The sequence below is a fragment of the Rousettus aegyptiacus genome, unplaced genomic scaffold, assembly GCF_014176215.1.
Source record: "Rousettus aegyptiacus isolate mRouAeg1 unplaced genomic scaffold, mRouAeg1.p scaffold_m13_p_8, whole genome shotgun sequence".
Taxonomy (NCBI): domain Eukaryota; kingdom Metazoa; phylum Chordata; class Mammalia; order Chiroptera; family Pteropodidae; genus Rousettus; species Rousettus aegyptiacus.
The window spans coordinates 108,432,693-108,456,497 of NW_023416311.1; the positions used below are offsets into that span (position 1 = coordinate 108,432,693).

Consider the following 23,805-nt stretch of genomic DNA (forward strand, 5'->3'; position numbering starts at 1 on the left):
AGTTAAGGAACAAAACGCCACCTGCCTCCGAAGCTTTCTGTCGTAGGGCCCCGTGGATGCTCACACCGTGACCTGCCTCGTTGCCTGCACCCCGACCTCCCCCTCCCCCACCCCGTTCCATCTGACCTTGCGCACTGGACTCATCTAGCACTTGACCTTCCCTAGGTCCCGGAGGGCTGGGTCCTCCTCCGTCCTTTTAGAGGAGGACCACGCAGGCCTCTGTGTCCGACTGTCCTGGTTCCTGATGTTTATCCCTTTCCTTCCTACACACTCGCTGAGCTAGGGAAGCCCACCGGTGACACAGGTCACGTGACCCTTCTCAGATAGCAGAGCCACTCTGGGCATCATTCCCACATGGTCCCGATGACCAACATGCTTTTTGAAACCCTCCGTGCTAATTGAAATAATAGTGTCCTTTTACTTGCTTTTTTCCAAGATTTTTAAGAATTTGCCATGCCTCCAACACCTCCGCATCCTCGTTATCACACGCCCGGCTTAGAGTCTTGTTTTCCCTTTGTCTTTCTCTTGGGAGATGAAGATGAATGTCGCCCTCCTTACTGGGCCGCTTCCCTCCCCGTAATTGATTAGAGGCGCTCGCTTCCTCGGGCTTGCCATCACGTGGGTTTGGTCGGAATGCCTCTCCTGGAACGGTTTACCCTTGCCGGAGTTCACACTGAATGGGGGCTGCTTCTAGCACATCGCCGTCTTGTGTCAATTTCTTGCTTCAAAAAAAAAAAAAAAAGCAAAAAGTTCTTTACGTCTCGACTCTCGACTCGTTCTTGAAGGACGAGCAGCAGAAAGCAAGCCGAGGCCCCGCCTCTCCCCGTGGCGTGTGATTTCCCATCTCACTCTTTGTCATAGTGACATTTTCGTGTCCGATTGAGCTGCTAAGGCATCGAGCCCTCTCGGCTCTGCGTTCTGCAAGGCGCATCTTGGGAGTCGCCCTCAGACTTGCTCAGGCTTTGCGTTTTTGCCCTCACCTTGACCCTGCCTTCGCGACTCTGTGCCCCTCTGCTCCCCGAGGCGGTGGCTCCACTGTGTCCCTCCCGTGTGGCCAGCACCCGGAAAGGGGTGACGATGTGGTCTCCTGAAGTCTTGTTTTATTCTTTCTCTCCAGAACTCTCCTGCCCTCTCCCCGGTTATAAAAACAACACAACACACCAAAACAGCGCCCCGTGGGTGTGCCTTGCTCCCCCGATTGGCTGTCTACTGTTTGCACTCACTTCTTACTCCTCCTCATAGATAACTTGGATCTTTCGCTCTGTGCCCTCCCCCCATCCCGGAGTTGGTAATGTGCCGTTCCTCTGTGGACAACTGCAAAGCAGTCGCGACCGCCCTGTGTTTTAAGTGTCCTGTTGTCCTCGATGCCCGGCACAGTGCGCACCTAAGAGCATGTCACCTGCAAATGCTCTCTCAGAGTCCTCCCGCTACTGCGGCCCGGCCCGGGATTTCCATGATGCTTTGCAGCTGCAAATAATCAGCTCCGGGCCGTCCCTCAGCTCCTGCCTTCCTCCCCCACGTTTCAGGCACCCTTTTTTTGTTAGCCGTGTTTTTACCTGCCCATCAAAGAATGGAAAGTGTTAATAGAGTCTTGCAAGGCAGGTAACAGAGTTTCAGAATATTGCTGTAAAACTTCTTCCAATTTGTATGCAAAGCTTCACGTGACCTTTGCTTTGCATTTGGAGAACCATTCGCAACATTTTTTTTCCCCCCAGAATCCTGGGAAGTTTTCTCAAACACTGCTTCATAAGCGCAGTTTGCTTTTATTTGTTTTCCCAGTGCATCTCAAATATAATTTAGGGTTTGCACTAGTATCGGACACAATTCAAAATGAAATCACTTTCATTGAAAGAACACAAGTGCTTCAAGATTTTAATTGGACACATGTTGATCTTCATAAATATCCTCTTAAACAAGAAGTCAGACTGTTTAGCGCGTTGACTGTTTTGGGGAGGAAATCAGTATCAAAGAGTTATTTCGTTATTGTCGTTTTATACTGATGGGTTAAATTTAACTTAGTAGCCAAATAAAACGTGTTATTCAGATTCACGGTTCTCCTCGTGCTCGGCCTCGTCAAGTGTTTCCCGTGATTTTTATTTTTTTATTTTTTTTCAGGAGGAATGCCAGAACTACATCCGGGTGCTTCTGGTGGGCGGTGACCGGCTGTTTACCTGTGGGACCAACGCTTTCACGCCTGTCTGCACCAATCGCACGGTATGGCTTCACGTCCAGTCTTGACGATGTTTAACACTGAGAAACTCCAAACATTCCATTAGAACCCTAGGGTTAAATGTATTCCTATTCTCCAGGAGTTGCTTTTTAATTCAAAAAGAAACCTCTTTTGTCAAACTGAAAAAAATAGTTGATGTATTGATTTTTTTTTTCTAATCACAATTCTCAATTATATAAAGAACTGGAAATAACCATAGCTCATATAATTAAACTTGAATCGGTTTCTAAACTATTTCTACTAGCTTTTTCCCCACCAGTGACCCTGAGCATTAATCCCGAATGCATTTTATTTTTCTTATTCTGCTTTACTGGAGAGATACCATTAAGTATTAAAGTGGCCTAAAACCACAATACAAATGAACAAATATATTACAAATTGATAAGAAGCATGTCAAAAATAATAATAATTAAAGCCAACGAACCAGCACCTGGAACTCGGGGCAAAGTAAAGCTATAACCGCTGACTCTTCCCTGGAAGCTGCTGCTGTTGCAGGGGCTTTTTAGCATCTCACACCTGCAGAGCTTCAGGGCTGTCTCAAGGCAGGTGTCGCCTTCCGACCTCAGGACTAACATTGGCTCTTCCTCTGAAGGAATGCCCTTCCGTTAACGCCCTGGTCGCACAACTACCCCCTCCCGACCACAAACCTGGATTTTCTTATCTGCATTCAACGCTCATTGTCCTCAAATGAACATTCCGCTGCTGAATGACCGTGATGAGAACTGGTGCTCGCGGAGAGCTCCGCCTTGACCCAGCCCCATAACCCTCACATCCGCCCCGTGCAGCTGTCTGTCACTCAGTTGTCACCCTTCGGTCCCCGTTTTACAAGAGCCCGAGGCATAAAGAGCTTGAGTAACTTCCCCAGGGCCCAGGCCCTCTGGGGAAGCAGGCAGTGGGCCTGAGACCCCCGCCTGGCCCCTCTGCCCTGCTGGCTCTCGGGGCCGAGTGAAGAAACGAGTGGAACGGAGACTCCCCCCACCCCCCGCCCAGAGACCTCTCTCTTCTCATTCAGCGACTGGTCGGGGGTCCAGCCTTCGAGAGGCTGGATCCTGCCAGGTGACGGCAAGACGTGCAGTTGTCACTCTAAAAACTGAAAAATAGAGTTTTGGAAATTTTGACTCTGGTGGCATGAATACCCACACATCCTTACCTGCAGACACAGGTTTGGGCTATTGGTAACAGGCCGATTCACTTATATTGATGAAATTGTACATAATTCTTATGTTGTGTCTTCTATTTCTATAAATGTTGAGTTTGGTTTCTTTACTAAAGTGGAAAGATCAGCTGTGCCCCATGCATCATACATAGAAGCCAGGGACAGCCGTCCTTCGTGTTTTGTGGGGATTCGCTAGCATGGGATTCGGTCCCTCTAAAGGGGCGATCAGACAGAGGGGCGTCCTCGGTCACCGCCACCAGCGCCTTGCCGGGGGTGACCGGTTTCTCTGTCCTGCCCTTGCCCACAGCTGAGCAACCTGACCGAGGTCCACGATCAGATCAGCGGCATGGCCCGCTGCCCCTACAGCCCCCAGCACAACTCCACGGCGCTGCTCACGGCCGGCGGGGAGCTGTACGCCGCCACGGCCATGGACTTCCCGGGCCGCGACCCGGCCATCTACCGGAGCCTGGGCGTCCTGCCTCCGCTGCGCACCGCCCAGTACAACTCCAAGTGGCTCAACGGTAAGCCCCGCGTGTCCGCGCCGCTCGAACGCAAGCTGTGCCCACTTCCCAAGGAAAACGCAGCCTTCGTGTTCTGAGGAGTTCCAAACGCGCCGTTTCGGGTACTTCCGGGCATCACGTGGCTCCCAGGTAAGAGAGATGAGCATCCCCAAGGACCGGGCTACGGCGAGGAGGCGGATGTTGACGCTGATCACCCGCAGGCTGGTTTTTAATGTCTGAGGTTCAGAAAATCAGGTCGTGTCAAAGATACCCATCGACGCAGGGCATTTTCTCTTCACGTTGTTAGAGATTTGCAAGGGGAAAGTACCCACATGTCACGAAGCTTTTAGGTACTGTGTAAAGGGAAGGCTGTGGCTATGAGTAGCCCCGAATAACTTGATCAGTTAAAAAGAAAAGGTATCGAGTCATGTAGCTACGAGGTGGGGGCGGGTGTCTGCAGAGTTGCTAACTCGGTGGCTCGAGTTAACAGGGACGCGAGTCCGGCTCTCTCTGCCACCTGCTGTCTGTCCTGTCGGGCTGGGCCCCGGGTGGCGTGGCTCCCGGACGCGGGTTCACCTCTGCGGTTTCAGGTCCCGCATCCAGATGTGCCAAGATGAGATGGGAGAAGAGGCACGTTTCTTGTGTGCGTGGTTTTTTAAGAAATCAGATACCCCAGACGACCTCCCCTTAGTCTAGAGCTAGAATGCGGTCACCTGCTCACTGAGCAATTAGGAGGCGGTCTGAACACCTGAACCGAGGTTGGCCAGGTACCATGTCCTGAGACGTGACAGCTGAAATCCAGCCCCCTGCAGGTGTGTGTGTCCACGCGTGGATGTGGCCACACACACACACACACGCGCGCGCGCACTCACAAACACGGCGTCTTGGACAGATATATGTACTCTATGAATTCCCTCTTGCATTTATTTGAGAGTTTTTGTACGAAGATGAATCCTCGCGTTGCCATTATATTATTTACTATTTTGAGCTTTCCAGTTCTGCAGAGATTCACTGGCCTTTTGCCAAGTACAAGCTAATTACATAGGGCAGAGCTTCTCAGTCTCAGCGCTGTGGACAGTTGGGGCCAGATAATCGTTTTGGGTGGTGAGGGGCGGCGGGGTCCTGGGTGTCGCAGGATGGTCAGCGAGGTCCCTGTCCTGCACCCCCTGGATGCGGGACCACGCCCTCCCCCAGCTGTGACGGCAAAACATTCTGCCGTCAGTTGCCTCTGGCCGAGAACCACCGGTGTGGACTCGTTGCGTGTGTGTATTTGTGTGCGTCACAGACGCACCAACGAGGGTTTCCTCGAATAAAGCAGTCGCGTCCGCCATCGCAGTTTGCCTTTGAAAGACTCCCTGGTACGGAGGAGACATCTCACTCACGCTTCTCCAGCCAGCGGAACCGCTCCGTCTGCTCCCGAGGGGCAGCGTGCGGGATTTTTCCGCACCGAAGCCTCGACTGGGTTCTCTCTGTTAACATTCTCTCCGTCGAACCCATCAGCTCTCCGTGGAGGTCTCTTTCCATCCTCGAAGCTTTCATCCGTGTAGCTCAAAGTTCTTCCTCCTATTTGTTTGTTGATTTTTACTAGCCAAGCAAAGTATCCAGTTAAGTATCAACACCACCCCCCTCCCGACCGCCAGCCCCAAGGCATGGCAATTAGAGTTTGCCAAAAGCAAAGTAAAAAGTAATTAGGAGCACAGTCTCTCTTTTTTTTTTCCCAAAAGTGATATCCTTAAAAATATCTTGGAAAAATAATTCAGGTCAGAGCCTGAGTTATGAACACTGGCTGTTTATTTTACACGTGACTCCTGTACCCACGGACCGATCGGCTGCCAGATTCTGCTCACCCTCCTGGGGGCGGGGGGTGGGGAGGTGGGGCGTCCTTTCCATTTGAGAGTCAGAGGACATCATGAGGACCGCGGAAGCGCCTGCCCAGTGCCGACCCCGGTCACGGCAGCCATGCCCTCACTCCTCGTTGAACACAGAAGAGTTTTAGATTTCTAAAGCGCACTGCCGTGCGTAGAAGCCCTCACCCAGAAACGGCGGAAGTGGGGAACGGTTTTCAGGTAAAGGTGCTGGAGCCGCCACGCAGCTCAGTGCCATCCGGACCCCTGTGACGGAATGACCTGCTTTTCTCCGAGAGCAGCGCTCCCCGCCCCCTCCCTGGCCACCCCAGGGCGTCCGCAGTCTTGGGGCCGAGGGCAGAGAGCCCGGCCGAGGGCTCCCAGTTCCTACCGCTCACCCTTTATTCCTGCTCCTGGCTTCGTGGGGGCGCTCGCTTCGGCTGACCCGCGAGACAGCGTTTCTGCTGCTGCTTGGCCCTGGTTTCCTGCCCTGGCCGATCCCTCCTCCAGGACAGATCCCGGCCTCTGACCCCTCTGAGCTCTGTTCTGTCTGCAGCTGAGGCCGTGCGCGGGGACAGCCTTCTCGCCGACCCGATCGCGGTGCACGTCACCCCCCGTGTGCTCCTCCGCCAGACGCCGTCTCGGTTCTTCCCGCTGTGTGTCGGCGCGATGTTTCCTGCCAGTAGGTCGTCAGCATATCCGTTAACCCTCCTTCTATGACATAGCCTTACGTTTTTCCCTCTCTAATGGTGATGGCGCCCTTTCAATAAAAACGCTCAGATTTGTTCTTTCTTAAACGAGACAAGAATAAAGAAACCCAAACGAGCTAAAAGCACACCCCCTTGGCCCTGCAGAGTCCAGCAGGCTCCTGTTTCCCACTATGATCTTAGAGGCTCGGTAAAGGATGGCGCCGTATTCTTCTCCTGAGCTTTCCGCCGAGGGAGAAGCAAGGCACAGGAGCCTTGGCGACCGGAGGGCTGGACTCCTGCTGCGCGGAGCGTGGCGGGGAACGGGAAGGGGGCTCATGCGGCGGGGGGCGGAGGGTCCCTCTTCTCCCCTCTGCGTCTTTCCGTGTTTAAAGACTCCTCAGGCTTTGAATGCCGCTTCAGTCCCCAGCCCGCCCGTTGTCCACGGGCGAGCCAGGGGGACCCTTCACGCGGACCGTGCCGGTCCTGGGCTGACACGGCTTTGATGCCGTCTCTCTTCTGCCTGCTTGCTCCCGTGGCCCGTGTGCGTGCCCGGGGGCCTCGGGGACCTCGCCCCCTCCGCTCCCCGCCCCCACTCCTCCCTCAGCCGAGCTGCCCTCCGCCCCGTGACCCACACGCCCTCCTGCTTGGTTTAAGGTTGGTTAGTAGCTTATCGAGAGCCTCCCCACGCACCTCGCTCCAATCCCCAGGGCACCTCTTCCCCAGGAGGGTGGCCGCGGGCAGGGGTGGAGCTCGATGAGGCCGCTAAGGTGACTGCGATGCCCTCCCGATGCCTCCTGGGTATGCTGGCCAGTGCTCGACTATGTTTGATAAGTGACCATGCACAAACGAACACGTCGGAAGGACGGAACGGGTGGTCTCTCCGGCCACCCGCGGCCGCGTCCTCGTCTGAGAGCAGGTTGATCTTTCCACGATCCCGATCGGATCACATTCTCCCACTTCACGTCTTTAAAAAGCCCCCGAGTGAGGGCGAAGGGGCGCGAGCCACGGACGTCCGTGGTTGGTAAACGGGAATGAGAGGGAGGCCGTGGACGCGTGGGCGGGGCCGTCGCTCCGCGAGCAGCCGCCGGCTGCGGTGGCCGGTGGAACCCGCGTCTCTGTCCGGGGCGCTTGCCAGCCCCCACCCCCCCGACGCTTCTGCGCCCGGGAAAGAGCGTCGGCCCCGCGGGGGCGGTCTGGAGGACAGCGCCGCCCGCCCGGCCAGCAGACCTCCCGCGTTGCGATCGAACCGCCTGCAGGACAGCTCGCTCACCCAGAGACGCGGCTTCTTTCCACGACCCTGTCGCCTCCCAGGCACGTTGGGCAAGCTCACGAAGTGACCGGGACCTCAGTCGCTGACATCTCCCGCTGCTGGACCCGGCACCGGGCCGGGCAGGCAGCAGCCTGCCCCCAGCAGCCCCTCGACCAAGCCACAGCCCCCGTGGCGTTTGGGACAGTGCCTGCGTTTGTTCCTTAGAGCTGCCAGAGCAAAGTACCGCAAACTGGGTGACTTAAAACACCACGAAGCCATCGTCTCCGAGTTCCGGAAGCCGGAGGTCCGCAATCCGGGTGTCGGCACTGGGAGGGTGGGGGGGGGACCCTTCCTGGTCTCCCCCTGCTTGGTCGCCCCGCGGATTCCTTGGCTTGTGGCAACGTCACCCCCTCTCTGCCTCGGTCTGCACGTGGCCCTCTCCCCTGCGTGCGTCTCTGTCCTCATGCGGCCGTCCTCACGTAAGGACGCCGGTCGCGTTAGGTCAGGGCCTCCCTTACCCCAGGGTGACCTCGCATTAACGCGTTATGTCTGCAGAGACCCCCGTCTCCACACGTGACAGTTCTGAGGGTTTGGCCTTCAACCTGCGTTTTGGGTGGACAGGATTCAACCCGTAAGGACAGCGCCCTGATCGAGAAACGCTCCGGCACTGAGACTTGAGCCGCAGCAGCCTATTTTCCGATGACGAGCTGAAGCCTCCGCCGGTGCCGCTGGCCGGCCCTCTGCCTGCCCGGGCCTCCCCGTCAGCCGGGCCATGCTCTCTCCTAGCGCACGGTGCTGGCTTCCTGTTCCCAGCGAGGTCAGGGCCGCCCGGCTGTGTGTCTTCTGTGCCCACGACAGGCCCAGCCGGCGCCTTTCTCCCCCGGGCTCGCCAGAGCGCTGGGCGGACGGCACGTTCACTTAAAGCTCTGCCCTCTGCCCAGCGCGCATCCCCACTGCCCTTGGCCTCCGGGGAAGGGGAGCCTCTCTCCTCATCGGGGTGCCGGGGCACATGGCCTCTGTCTGAACCGCCCTCTGGCTGAATCGCTCCCTCCAAGCCTGCAGCAAAGGCTTCACAGAAACACGCAGTGAGGCTCAGAGGAGCGCCGGGCCCAGGGAACGCCCCTCCGGGACTGAGGATGTGTATGCAAAGCTCGCCAGGGGCTGTCGGCAACTCCAGACCCCCGGCACGTCAGGGCTCGTCTCCAGGCGAATGGTGGCCTTGGCCTTGCCAGGATGCAGGGCGCCCCGAGGGAGGACCTGCCGAGCCTCTCTCTTCCCACCACCCCTGCCGGAGACCAGCGTAGATCCCTGATACAGTCCCGCAGTCCGCCTTGCTCACGATCCAAGCTAAGTCCTTCGGGTCCAGGACCGGGTACGATTCGTCATCACGTCACCAGCACTGCGGCCGTGAGCACCGGCACCGCGGCGCCTGGGCCACGTGAGCCGGGGGGCGGGCCGCACCGCCAGTCGGCGGTGAGGGCCGAGCGGGGAGAGTAAGCGGGGTGGGCTCCGGCCGGCTCCCTCGGGTTGAGCCGCTTCTCTTTCGTGGCCTGCGTGGTGAGCTCCGCCCGCTCGTCCAGCCCCGAATCCTGCTACCTTCCCCAGGTGCGCCCTCGACGCTCTCGCGGGGGAACCGTGCCGTTTCTGGGCGTGTCCTGCCTTGCTCGCCGTGTTCCCATGCATACCGGCTCTTCTTCACGCCAGCCGAAGCTCGAGTTTCCCCCAGACTCATTTGGGTCTCGGCCTCATGCGTGGCTGTGCTTACTCTAGGACGCTAGAGCTCCTGGTCCTCCTCCCTCTCTGAAACCACCAGAGTCCCCATGTCCCCTGCAGAGAAAACCAAAGCCCCCCCACCCCCGACCCCCCTGCCACCCCCTCCGTCCTCACTCAGCAGCCTCCTTGATCCGCCCGCGTCAGCCTTAAATGCCGCCCGCGCCACGGCCCTGCCCCCTCTCCCAGGGACCAGCGGACTCTCAATGTAGCGGGCCAGGCAGTGCACGTTTGAGGATTTGCAGCCCACGTGGTCTCCGCGGAAGCCTTTCGGTCCTGTCATCACAGCGAGGAAGCAGCCATCGCGCACGCGCCCGCCTGGCTGCATGCTCATAAAACTTTATTTACAGCCAGCTACAGGTGGGATTTGGCCCACGGACGGAGGTTGGTCATCTGGTGTTCTATGCGCAAAGCCCTTTCCCCAGAGAGTGTACCTGGCGAGCAGCTTGAGCTCCTTCCAGCCTTTGTCAAATGCCATTTCGCCGCAGGGCCTCGCCTGAGACCTCGTTTGAAATCCCAGCCTGTCCCGCCCAGCTCTCCCGGTCCCCCTCATCGCGTTCAAGTTCGATCCTTTGCCGCTATGTTCTTCAGCATCATCTCTTCCCGTCCGCTCGAGCGGGCGGCTGGGCTTCTGGGTTTTGTCCACCCGATACATATTTTTTGAATAAACGAGCGAGCAGATGAGTAGTGACTTCCTTGTTTCCCCCCACGAGCTCACGAATCCCTTGCAGGCAGGGATTACGCGCCCGGCATCTTTGCTCAGCATCTGACCTAGTGCTTGAAACGCAGTGGAGGCTCCAGCAACATTCGTGGAGTGCTTAGGAGCAGAACAGACTTCACAAGCGGCAGAGATGCGAGCGGCGGTGAGCGAAGGGAGGCTGCTCTGGTAGCTGCAACCCGGAATTAAAAAAAAAAAAAATAGATTCGTGTCTTTGAAGCTGATTCAGGTCCAGACATTTAAAAACCTTCCTTTCGCCGTCTCAGTCGGACTCCAGTCTTTGGCCATTATCTGTCCGGTCGGTGATAAAAGGCGATGCGATCGATTGCATAATGATCTGCAGGAATGTGAAACGTTGAGTTTTGTGTTTGGTAATGAATATCAGTTTTAAAATTGGATTTTCCCCCTGTGCCAAAATGACTCTTAAAACAAATTTATATGTTTAAAGAAATACCTTAACAGCTTTAATGCATTAAAATACCAACTGTTAATAACCCTTATTAAATGATTACTGTAAGACAGGGTAATAAATGCTTAATGGCCAATGCTTAAAATAGAGAAGCTATAGAACTTGCCTGCAAGAAATTGGCCATCAAATTGGAGAAACAATAAACCCATGAAAAAGGGGGGGGGGAGGGCATTTCCAAATTAATAGTGTGCACACCGAGTTTGCGGGTTCTGCAGGAACCTACATGGGTGTCACCCCATTAACCCTCGGTGACCTGCGTGTTTCCTTCTCTAGAGGAGAGGGTTGCTTATCTGCTGGGCTGTCCTGATGACCTCCGTCCTTCCAGACTCTAGCCATGACCGCGTGGGGAGGCAAGGTCCCTCGAAATCCACAAGCGTTCTCATTTTTAATAGTATCAGTTCTTATGAGCTACTATGTTTGTCATTAAGAAAACTCTGTGTCTAGCAATCTCAAACTCTCTTGGTTTGAAATACTTTAACAATGTTACCCACACATTAAATGGACTCTCCGAGGTCTTTAAAATACAATGATTAAGCTACTAATGATTAAAGAGAATGTGCTTGGAGGGAGAAAATTTCCTCCATGCTTACCTCCAGGAGAAACTGGTTCTGCTAATCGTGAGGACGGGCTTGTGGCGCTCCATGCTTCTCCCTGGGAGCAGGTCTCACCCCTCGGGGGTCCAGGCACAGCCAGGCTGGGGGACACTGCTGGGCTCCGTCCTGGGGGTGCTGACTGGCAGAGTCTACACGGCGCTGTCCCTGGAGCCATGGGTCATCTGTGCTAGCGCTGCCTGGACAGATGACATTCGTTAAGGCAGGAGAGTCATAAATGAGAGCCGAGTTCACAGAACAAGCAAAATAAAGACCAGTGCGGCCTGGGAACTCGCTATGTTTGTGTAGGAAAACTAAAGTCTTTATCAAGTAAAAGAAGCCCGGTAAAAAAAAAAAAAAAAAAAAAAAAGCAGAAATCAAGACTGCTTAGTCAATGGTCTAGTTTGGCATTTTACCAAACGAGCACCTGGGGAGATGCTTAGAACGCGGTGCCATTGTGAACAGGTGGGCTGACACCTGACTCATGGAGGTTAAACCAGCTCGATGATGAGAGCTGGCCTTACAGCATGCCGAGCGAATCCTGTAACATGTGCCCCGGCGCGGGGAGCCATCCTGCCCTAACTCCAAGACTTCACCCAGCCTCTGAGGGCACTGGGCAGGTTGTCCATCCTGTGGGGGGGCGGATGCGTTTTGGAAATTGTGTTCTAAGCCAAACCTGATTTTCTTCATAGGGTCAGAAAAGATTTTTAATAAATAGCCTCCCTGCATGACATCCGCCTGTCCGTGCACCTGCAGGGAACTGTGTTACCTCTGGTTACTACTCCGGGTACAAGGGAGAGTCGCATGGCTGTTTAAAACTTACCAGGTGGATGGGAGACGCTGCACGCATGTCATCTGTGATCCACACAACCTTCCAAGGCAGACGGCATGGTCCTGTTTCACAGGTGGGCAATGTGAAGTCAGAAGGATCAGCCGCCTGGACCAGGGCCGCCCGGCTGCTGCACAGCTGAGCTGGGATTTGAAAGTAGATCCCAGCCCAGAGCTTGCATGCTCCCACCACCCCGTCCCCCGCTAAGTGTCCCTGGCACTTCGTTGTTGAGTCGACGTCCTAGGGAGCACTGAGATCCCCACCTGCCTCCATCTTTTCTCCGGCATCTGCATGGTTATGCCCAAGCCGACGGGAAGACGGATGAGGGGACTTTGGGAATGGTCGAGAGTGTTGTCGTCTAAAAAGCTTGCAAGAAGAGATGGAACGAATTAAGATTATTAAGCCCAACACAGAAGAGACTTTGGAGGTAATTTAATTCAACCCTGTATGGGCACAAAAGTGTGGCATGACACAAAGAAGCCAATTTTGGGGGGTGCTCTTCAAAAACAGGGTCGTGCTCTGACTTGCTCACAGAAACCCGAGTGCCTGAAAGTCGGGGAGCCTCGGCATCACCTCAGTCTTGTGACTAAGGCTCCAGACTTGCACTGAGTCATTTGGACTTCTGGTTTGCATATTTCAAAACAACAGATGAATGAGCCCTTCCATCCTTCACCAAAATATCATGAGGCCAAAGGCACCAACTGTATACACTAGATCCTATGGAGACCAAAGGCACCAGCTGTAGGCACTAAATCCTATGGAGACCTGCATCCAAAAAAATAAATTCACGCAAAGAAGACATGCATCATTATAAAGAGTACAATACGTTGGGTGGAAATTGACTAACATTTATAGAGTAACCACTCAAGAAGATGGTTCAGTGTTCATTGCATAGAGATCAGAAGCAGCTTCCTGGGACAACGCTGTGGGCCACTCCTGGCATCCTGGCGTGAATGTTAACATTGCTCACTTTCTCTCCCCAAAATGCTCCAGTTTGAGCCATAAATGCTACTGTCATATGTTTATAAGATATCCAGTTCTATGTGTTTTGGTCAATTGGTCTCCAGATTATTCTATTACACTTTTCTGTTTTTCTTCGGTCAATGAACTCACAATTTTCCATTCACTGCTACACACGGGACAGTTCTCTCTCTGTTTTGAGTTTCTGCCTTTGTCCAGATCATCTCAGTGTGGACCAAGCCAGCACACACGCTTCCTTATCCTAACTTCAGGACACCAAGCCCAGTATTGTCTTTCAATTAAATCTTACATGTTTTCCTCTTGATCTTTAAAAATACTTTATAGGCATGAAGATAGTTCTAAGATCTGTGAATTCAAGTTAATAGTCTAATTAAAATCTCAGTTTTGATTTACACTTCTGCAGGTTAAATTATTAAAATTTCTTAGATGATATAAACCTATACGTTTAAAATATAATCGGGAAAAAAAAATGAACATAGTAAACAAAACCTTCCTGTTTTGAAAATGTTTAGAAACACATAGTCACGCAATCGCTTACAACTGATTGAGCCAAGGAAGGTGTGATTTGGCAGAAGAGGCTTTGTGCTTGGACCGGAGTGAGAGTGTGGACTGGACAGGGACAGCTTTGTCACTGCGAGCTGGGACGTTTAGACAAATAGCCAATTAACGAGGCTCCTGTGTGCGTGGTGCGGGAGAATTCCAGGTGGGTGTGGCGGGCCAGCACAGAGGCGGAGGTCCCTGATCAGGAAGAGGCAGCTCGAGTCCCTGTGCCACAGGTCGTGGCTTCTTGAATCCGCGAAGCCGCGTCAGTGACGCATTGCCGTGGGTGGCTGGCCTGGCCTTGTACCTCCTGCCCCGCGGACCCATTCCCAGACACCCTAGCGTCTCCTCTCAGGCTGCCCTCACCCCCTCTGGGCCCGGCGGCCCATCCCCAGACACGCACCCGCCCTTGCCTCTCCCCTGCTTTCTGAGTCGCGAGGTCACCTGGCGGCCGTTGGCCCTCACCGTCCTCACTATCATTGTGATTCCTTAGTTTGTCTCCTCACACTGACCCTGAGGGCCTGGGCTGTGTCTGTCTTTTACCAGGAATACCAGTGCCCAGTAAGCGGCCAGCCCGTTCCTGGCGATGGAGGGGCCCCCCGGCTGGCACTGAAGGCTCCCTCTGTCACACGGCTCCTCCACCCTGTCTGGTCCCAGATCTGCTGGGAAAAAAAAACACAGACCCCAATTCAGTATCCAGAATGCAAAGCTAACGAGTTAGCTTGTTAAGTAAATACCGATGAAATGTTCACCAATGTGTGTGTGTTTATTAGTTTATATATTTACATATATGTTTAGTATTAATTTAAGCATTTATTTTTTACGTGTATAATTCTGAATATTTAGATAAATAGGGATCTAAACTTTGAGGAATAGCAGTCGAGTGCCTGGTGCCCGGCGTGCGGTGCCTTTGACTCTCACAGCGATACTGCGCATCGGGTGTTATTACTGCCACCCTGAAAACGGGAAACTGAGAATCTGCGCTGTTCCTAGCCCGACCAAGTTCACACAGCCAGCAGGTGGAAGTATCGAGCCATGTATACATACACCTCGATGCTCTACGTATGTATGGGACACACACGTGCCCATCACCTGTCTGTCTGTCTGTCTGTCTGTCTATCTATCATCTATCTATCTATTTTTTACTGGAAGTCTTAGGGAAAGAACTTTAGTACATCAGTGGCTTTTAAACCACGCTGCACCTTTACTTTTAGTTAAATTTTCCCCTCGCAGTGCATACCTAGATGAATGAGGCTCATTCTGGAAGCCTCTGCAGCACGTTTTCAGGTAGTCATGACAAGGAAAATAATGCACAAGAAGAGAGGGTCTGAAACCTGGGAATAAATGTGGGAATGGCTTTCACAGTGACTGACTCTAACAAACTAGGGGGCAGAAGGTCTCTGGGTTGCGGTGTGTCATGTCCCAGGATAGTTTCCATAACTCTCTTTCCTTTTGTGGAATAGCTTGCTGTTTTAAAAACTCAGCGTGGCTGTATTTTTGTCCCTCAAATCCTGATCACCCTTAAGCTTGATATCTGCATGTTTAGTCTTTCATAATCATCATGTGAAGTTCTACTAGATATAAATTATCAGAAGGGAAATCAAGGGTAAATAATGAAATAATAATGAGAGCCGCCGTTCATTAGGAGTTTTACTCTGTTCTCATCTCTTTAATCCTTACAACAAAGTAGGTGTTTCGTGCCCTGAATCATCATAAGGGTGAAGGAGCATTCTAGAAGTCGGTGGTCCAGCCCAGGGCTTCAGGCTGAGGTAGCCAGAGCCACGGCCCGTACAGGCTCCACGCCTTTGGAAAGCATATTACAAGATGGCCTTTGTTCGCAAAAGAATTAACGATGCGTTTCGAGTCCAGGGAGATTTACGTACAGTAGGAACGTCGGAATTCCCTTTTGTCTTCAGTATCCGTTCCCATCAGTGTCGACAAACATGTCCGTGTCGAGAGCCCGTCAGCCGCCTGGCCCGCCGTGCGCTCGGTCCTGGCGCACCCCCGGCTGACGCTCAGGCACTGGCGGGGGAAGAATATGGAACGGGGGGATGCGCCTGGACGTCCACCCTCGGGCTTTGCACGGCCGGAGTCTTCTCGAAAGCGCCGACGCCTGCATTCGTCTCCCGAGTCACGTTCACTCATGCCGTGAGTCTGTGCTCAGTCCTCCCGCCTGCTCGGCCACGGCTGTGTCAGCAAAGGTGCGAAATCGGAGTTCTCGAATCACGAAACGTGAGTCTCCCCGAAGGGCGCCGGGTTCTGCGGAACCCCGCGCCCCGCACCCCGGCGAGGAAGGCAGCGTCTTCACGCACGTGTTCACGACGCGCGGGCGTGCAGCCGCGGCCCCTTTTGTTTTGAATCAGCAGCATGCTTCCCATTCCTTCCCTTCCTTCCATCCTTTCGTTGCGGCTCCAACAATGACGACGACTACAGGACCCCGCACGTCTCTCTCTCTCTCACATGTTCGCGTTCACTGTGGACCGGGCGGCGATGCCCGATGGGCGCCTCGTTCGGTTCGCTCTGGAGTGGCAGATGCTCCTTTGCGGTGAATTTCATCTTAACTGGAAACAGAACTTGAATAATAAAAGGGAAACAATATGCGTCTTATTATCCCGCCTGGTAAGAGTGAAACACGCCCTCCCTCCAGATTTATGGCTATAAATGCAAGAGATATTTGGCTGTCTGTTCAACAATTATTGCTGCTGTTTTTTTTTTTTTTTTGTCTGTCTGTGGAAAAGGAACAGGATGCTGGCTGAGTTTCAAGAGGCTCAGCTTTCCAAGAAATGGAGCTTCCCGACTACGCCTCAGGTCTCGCGATCAGGGACCCGTCCGCGTCCCGAGGGACCACTGCAGGGTGGCGGGGTGTGCTTCCAATGTGGCTCAGCTCCCTGACGGAATGCCCTGCAAAGTGCGGGGAACGAGAGGGAAGCGGGCGCCACCCAGGACCCTCACGCTCTTGACCCTTGTTTTCTGAGCAGGACACTGTATCTGAGCAGTTTTGTGTGAAAGCCCTTGGCCACTCTATCATAAGGCTGTTTCGGAGTGGCTCTCTGCCCAGGGGGAGCTGTGGGCCAACCTCCCTGACGTTATCGGGTAACCCCTTTGTGTGAGACACCCGTGCGAAGCGGTTCAGTGGCGTAGACGGGGGGCATGGGACGGGCGCCCTAACAGTCAGGTGCAGGCCCTCAGGCTGCGGTGGGCACCCCCCAAAACACCGCATCTGGGGGCGGGGCCGTCGCTTCGCTGCCGTGTGCGGGTTTTAGAAGCTTTGGGGTTGTGCGCCCCTTCCTCCTGCTTGTCCTTCTTTCTGGGTCCCTCCTGACGTCCCCAGGTTTCATCTGGGCATTTGTCTTCCCTTCCAGTGGCTTCTGAAATCTTGCTTATCTTGAGCCTTTGCTTTCTAAAGCAGTGTCCGGAATTCCGAATTCCTTCCTTGCCCCCCGCTCCCGTGCGGCCCGTTAACATTTCCCGGCGTGGCGCGATGTTGCATGTGCGGGGTCGAAGGGCGGAGCGTCTGGATTCGGGGCAGAAACCTCCCCTCCATTCCTGCTTCTCGTCGTGTGAACTTGGGCAGACCGTTAAACCTCGAGGCTTCGGCGTCTTCATCTGTGGAACGGGAAGAATGCCAGCACCTGCCTCTGTGATTCTTGTGTGTAACGAGCATGTGGACGTGAGGCGCGGGGCCGGGCACAGAGCCAGGCGTGGTGGCGTCAGCACTCTGCAGGTGTTTTTAAATGATGGACCCACCTCGAACTGGAAGAAACCCCGGCAGAGCTTTTTACCTTCGTAGCTTCTCGTTTTCCTGCTCGAGATTTCCTGCATACCAGAGGTGTTTGCTGTGTGGCTTTCGTGCCGTTTGTCCCCAAGTAGAAGCAGAAGTAGGTGTTCGCGAGGGTGTTTGGTAAATCCCACGGACTGTGCCTCACACCTCGTCCACGTGTGCTGGCGACCCTAGACCCCCGCACCTCCCTTCCTAGCTTTCTCCATTCAAGGCGAGGTATTTTCCTGTTCTTTTTGCTGTGATCGCTGCTGCTGGTGGTTTTTCTTTGCTTTCAGCACAGTGACCAGACCGTAGCCTGGTTGTATGAGTTTGGTGCAGGGCCTGTTCTGAAATGATTGAGCCTTCTCTTTAGAAATGGAGAATGCAGGTGAATATTTTCTTCAGAACGCAAATGCGGTTTTGTAGTTGTTCCATATCTTGGCTTTGGGGCGTGCTGCGGCAAATGAGTCTTCTCTTTTGGAGACTCGCAGTGAACCCAGATTCCCAGACCCGTCCCCCCTCCCCACCCCCAGTTTGCTTTGCGTTCCAAAACACAGAAGTCAGAGGTACGTGGCCTCCTGTTTCCTGGGCCTCTCTCCAGGATATCAAAGCGTACTGTATTCATAAATGTATCTACCTCCCATCTCGCCTATTTTAACACAATCCGGGGGTTGGCGTTGTTAAGTACCCATTTTAAGTCAAAGTCACAGTGATCTAATAGCATGTTTGGCAGTTTATAAATTAAAATCATTCCTTAGCGAATTCTCATTGTATTCTTTGAGGTTATTAAAATGACTTAAGACCAATATAATGGACAGAAAAGAGAAGCGCCTTACGTGTACAATTTAGGATATTTGTTATAATTTTAGAATGTAATGCAGAATTAAATTGAGATATTTTGTGACACCATTGACTCTACGTGTCGGTTAAAAGCCAGTACCAGTCTTTCTGGACAGAATAGCAGAGTGTTCACCATCCCCCTCATGGGAGCCTCCGACTCAGTGTCTACGTTTTAGATCTTAGGTCAGCCTGCTGTGTGTCTCCCTCTTACCGTGAAAGGGTCATCTCGTGGCCAAACGGATTTTCAGTTGTCCCGCCAATAACATGTCTATTGGTGCAATCTGACAGGATCTGGCAAAGTACAAGGCCAATCGAATGGCCCCCCAAAACTAACTGTTCCCGAAATGTGTTCTCGTGGCTATAATTGTGCGTCTTTCATTAATTTCGAGCACCACAGGTTATTGCTGCATTATCCTTCTTGCACCGTACAATTCAGGCACTTGCTGATTGAATGGAAAACCCTTAGCGATAGAGAAAATAGTAAGAATCAAAGCCGGTTATAGAGTTTTTAGAAGGAAACATCAGGGCGTGTCTGTGTCTGAAAGGGCATGACTTCTATTACCGACGACTCAGACGGCAGGTTGTAAAGGTAACGCTTTCAAGGCTGGACACGACATTCTGTTCACAATCTGCATAATTCCTAATTTCTCATGAGCTTGGTGATTAACGGTTTTATCATACTTTTGTCGTTTCTCAATCCCTATTTTTTAGCTAATTATGAGACCCAAGATGTGTGGGCCAATGACTCCATCTCAGGACATTACCTTTCTCTAAGCGGATTCCCCAACAACCCTGAAAAAAAAAAAAATAAGGGTTTATCCTCAGTTATATGGTCACCATAGCAACAAGGGTTGCTAAAGCTAATTTAGGACACTAACCTCACAGTTTCAATCTGTTCTCAGTGTTCACAAATGAAAACATTGTAAAGTCCTTAATGAAAGCACATGTCATATGTCATACGTATGTATGTAAATAAAATGAAAGATTTTTGTTGTTTTGTACATAAACGATATGGTACGAGACTCCTGTATTCTTATATTCTGAATCACATTGCATCCTTTTAACCTTATTTTCTCTCTCTCTCTCTCTCTCTCTCTCTCTCTCTCTCTCTCTCTTCCTCTCGCTCTGTCTCTCTCTCTCTCTCTCTCTCTGAAAGGTACGTAGCAGTGTACAGGTAAAGTGCTGGGTATGGCCCTAAGTGTCTTGCGAGTCTTCGCTGCCCTTTTCTGATGGTGACCATGTCATGTTAACCTGACGTTTCGATGCAGGAGGCTCCCCTGTGAGAGCGTGCCAGCGGCTTCCTGTCACTCGGGACTTGTGTACCGAGTCGCCCCCAGCAGCACGGACCGTGACGTGCTCAGAGGGCCCCCATCCCCCGCGAGATGTCAGCACCACACTGAGCCTCCCCGGCAGGGGTGCTGCGCAGGCAGGGCGTAAAGTAGCGTCTCGCGGGTGCTGAGACTTGCCTTCCTTCCCGTTGTCTCCAGAACCCAACTTCGTGTCCTCCTACGACATCGGCCACTTCACCTACTTCTTCTTCCGCGAGAACGCCGCGGAGCACGACTGCGGGAAGACCGTCTTCTCCAGGGCCGCCCGGGTCTGCAAGAACGACGTCGGGGGCCGCTTCCTGCTGGAGGACACCTGGACCACCTTCATGAAGGCGCGGCTGAACTGCTCCCGGCCGGGCGAGGTGCCCTTCTCCTACAACGAGCTGCAGAGCACGTTCTTCCTGCCCGAGCTGGACCTGATCTACGGCGTCTTCACCACCAACGTGTAGGTAGCCGCCCCTGCCCTCCCGCTCATGCTGAACGAGCCCGCCGTCGTCCGGCCTTCGCGATTCCCAAGCTGCTTTAAAAGAAATCTTTCTTATTTAACCGGGCGAGCAGCCAGAAAAAAATCGTGTTAGGGTATGAATTAAATGGTATGCGAAGATCTGTGATCTCTGAGACCGGCCTCGGGAACGTAAAGCAAATCGAAAGATTTCAGTCGTCAAACGATCCTGCTGCGAGCGTTTCCTTTCTCGTTTGCCGGTGTGTTCTAGGCACTTTCCAGGATCCTGGGACGCATTAGACGTGGTTTTCTTCTCTATGCAGGTTACACGTTTGGGCATAACGAAAGCAGTGCCGTCTGGGAGGTCCGACCTGCGAGAGGATGTCGCTCGTGCCCGAGCCCCTGCTCATGAGCGAAATGCACGTTTGCACTTTCCCATAGTTGCGTTTCCAGCCATCGTTCTAGAAAATGTCTAACCTACGCAGGTGGTTCTAAAATGATGGCTACGCTTTTAAATTTAAAAAATAATAATAATAGCATTTTTTTTTTCTCATATTGGGAGGTAATTCTAGCTTCAGAACTGACACAGTTCGGACTAGGTAAAGCGTATGAAGTTTTCTGGTCTTTCATTCACTCTCACCTGGTGGAGTGTCTCACGACCTTTCCCTTCTTACCCGCTCTGCTGTGATAAGACTCAGCAAGATCATGCCCGGCCCCAGGAACCGCAGATCGCATTGACCCTGAAGTCGATGATTCTGCAGGGTGGATTCCCATTGGATCACCTTTGAAACCTCTAATCTGGTGACCTAAGAGAGTAGACAAAAGCCAAATAGTTGTACCCCAGATAGAGAGTCCGAATCAGGATGGGCCGAAGGTGCCCATTAATGAAGTGGGAAGACCAGCCATCCAAGTCCGTCCGGGATTGTCCAGTTTTAGAGTTGGCGACAGCCCTGCGTCCTAGGAACCTCCAGGCCCTGGGTGGACTGAGAGCCGCTCGCCCTAAGGTGCCTGCCCCGCTTCTAAGGGCCTTTGGCTTTCTCGTCCCTCCCCCCTCAGAAGCCGGCCCGTGAACTGCATTTCTAAAGAGCTACTTCATCTGCATCTCGCTTCCCCGCCGGTCTTTCCTTTCTAGTCTTTACGCTGCTGAGTCTGAGTGTTAACATGTGCTTGATAATGACGTTCACTCCGTGGAGAGTCTTCTTTCTGGCATGAAGTTAGAAAAATAAGATGAACATGGATGGCTCCCCACCCCCCCACCCCGCCACATGACCGTGTTTACCGTGAATCGGGTTTGCAACTCCAGAAGTTATTTTCCTTCCTTGATAAGTTTCTTTTTTTAAAAAAAAAAAAAATCAATTTATAGTTTCTGAAGTTGATTTGCTTTCCAAAACCTTGTTTAAGAAATAGTGTAGGCTGCACAAGATAAATGTTCCTGTTGCTCAATTGACATCAATTTTACACACAATGGGAGCTTGGCTTACTTAGCCGTTCATTCCCCTGGCTCTGGGCAAAAATGAACAATTTAAAAAGTTAGATAAGTACTGTTTCTGGGCCATTCCAAGATGGTGAATGGTCAATTTAGATGCTCGCAAAAATCAGTTTCAGGCTATCGCAGAATACTTGTTTTGTGTTGTAAACACTCATCACGTCAGAAATCACCCGACATGCAGCATCGCCCTGCAGAGACGACGAGCCTTCCCTTTCTCTCCAGACGATTCCCTCTCACCGGGTCTTGGGAAAAACTCTCCGGTATATCCCTCGCTCACCCCGCAGTCTGTCCTACCTCGTCTCCCGCTCATCTCGGCCTCGACCTCACCTTCTCTCGAAAGGTGACGATATCCTTGACAAGACTCATTCCAAACGGAGAGGAAACGACGGCCCAGGCAGCCGGCTACTTCCTGGCTCTGAATTCGGTGCTTTTGCTCACGGCTTTGGTTTGCCTCTGTGTGCGTTTCACGGCCTCTTAGCGCTGGGGACCGGGGATCGAGATGACTCTTCTCGCTCCTCCTGTCCCCGGGGCCGTGCGGTTTGCTCGGCCCGCGGACGGCAGGACGTGCCGTGTGACTGCAGCAGACTTCGGAGGTTTCGCTTTCGCTTTCGTTGGGTGGAGGGAGAACGTTCTGATTTCTCTTCTCTCCTTGGGAGAGTGTGTCTGCTTTTCCCCCAGTAGTTGCGGCAGATTAAGGGCTCACTGAGGGGGGCCTACCGCTTACCTGCCTGGGCTCCGAACGAGTTAAGAAATAAAGTGAGACGTTAAAAAAAAGGCCACGTTTTGACCGTGGTTGCTGGAAGAGACCTGGTCGCAGCCCATGGTGGAAGGACTGGCCACCAGATGGGCTTAGGGTACTAGACCTGGGCAGGACCCACCTGCCTGTGGGGCCGGGGAGGGGAGGGAGGGCGGGGCCAGCCTGGAAAGGTGGGGGGCATGGTGGGGGGGGCTCCATGGTCCCCGTGCCCTTGCTCTCCAAGCCTCTGAGATCACGAGTGAAACGGCAGAGGAAGCGCAGGGGTGTGTGTGTGCGTGTGTGTGTGCACGTGTGTACATGTATGTGTGTGCATGTGTGTGCGTGCACATGTGTGCAGGTGCGTGAGCAAACATGTGTGTGCATGTGTGTGCATGTTCATGTGTGTTCATGTGTGTGCATGTGTGTGCTCGTGTGTGCATATGTGCCTGTGTGTATGTGTGTGTGTGCGTGTGTGCGTGTGTGTGCGCTCACATGTGTGCGTGCAAATGTGCCTGTGTGTATGTGTGTGTGCGCGTGTGTGCGTGCATGTGCGCGTGTGCACGTGTGCGCGTGTGCATGCATGTGTGCTCGCATGTGTGTGCAAATGTGCCTGTGTGTGCATGTGTGTGTGCTCATATGTGTGTGTGCACGTGTGTGCATGTGTGTGCACACACATGTGTGTTTGCATGTGTGTGCATATGTGCCTGTGTGTATGTGTGCGTGTGCCTGTGTGTGCATGTGTACGTGTGTTCATATGTGTGTGTGCACATGTGTGCGTGTGTGTGTCGCGCCAGTGGTGCTCTGCTCACCAGAAGTTGGGAAGAAGTGTCCCCACCACCCGTCAGGGATGCTCAGACTGGCTCCCTCTGGGGCACCCAGGGGTGCTCCCGGCCGACCTCAGACACCCAGACCACCCTGCTTCCGGGCGAGTGAGCCCAGTGAACTGAGAAGTGGGGTGCAGCGGGAGGCGGAGGGGCACGGCAATGGGGTCACGCGCGTGAACTCTAGTGCCCCATGCAAAGCAGGCTCAGCTCCTGCTTTACCGTCCCTCTGCCTGCGACTTGGGTTAAGTGAACTCCATGTGACTCTGTCTGTCCGTCTGTCTGTAAACTCAGGCAGTCTCAGAGTCCAAAGGTTCCCTGTGAGAAACAAGAGAAGCCCTGTCAGGGCTTAGCTCAGGGGCCGGGCTGTTCTTATGCTTATTAGCACCCTCAAGGTCGCCGCCAAGCCCGAGGCGGCCTCGCCGGGTCCCTCGGGGGATCCCGCCTGTGTGTCTGGCCTTTTTACTCTCACGTAGTTTTCTTCTTCCTCGTCCTCAAGTCCAGCCACGTGTGCGGAGGCTGATGCTTCCGCGCACCTTCTGACTTCTCACGTCCTCTTTTCCGAGGCAAGGTGAGAAAGAGGAAAGGCAGCCCTACGCGGGGGTCCACGCTTAGCGTCTCTGCCCGTCACTGTGTTGGCCAGCAGTGGGGGTGGGCGTGCTTCCCGCCACTCCCCTGCTGGCACTTCTAGGGGAACCTGCGACCCTGCCCTCAGGGCGCCCCGCTTCCCGAGGGGGTGGTTGGAACGCTGTTCACGCAGAGCTCTAGCAAAGAGTTCCAAGCCCCGGTCTCCGGAGCCGCACCTCCCGGCATTCAAGGTCAGG

At 53.5% G+C, this 23,805-nt stretch overlaps 1 protein-coding gene across 1 annotated transcript in view; it reads left to right on the forward strand.

The window, feature by feature from the left end:
• Positions 1 to 23,805, forward strand: part of SEMA5A (semaphorin 5A) — a 384,915-nt gene that overhangs the window by 251,061 nt on the left and 110,049 nt on the right. Inside the window, exons 7-9 of the mRNA XM_016164969.2 lie at positions 2,116 to 2,214; positions 3,694 to 3,907; positions 19,653 to 19,938. Of these exons, the coding sequence (XP_016020455.2) occupies positions 2,116 to 2,214; positions 3,694 to 3,907; positions 19,653 to 19,938 (599 nt within the window). The remainder of the gene's footprint in view (positions 1 to 2,115; positions 2,215 to 3,693; positions 3,908 to 19,652; positions 19,939 to 23,805) is intronic.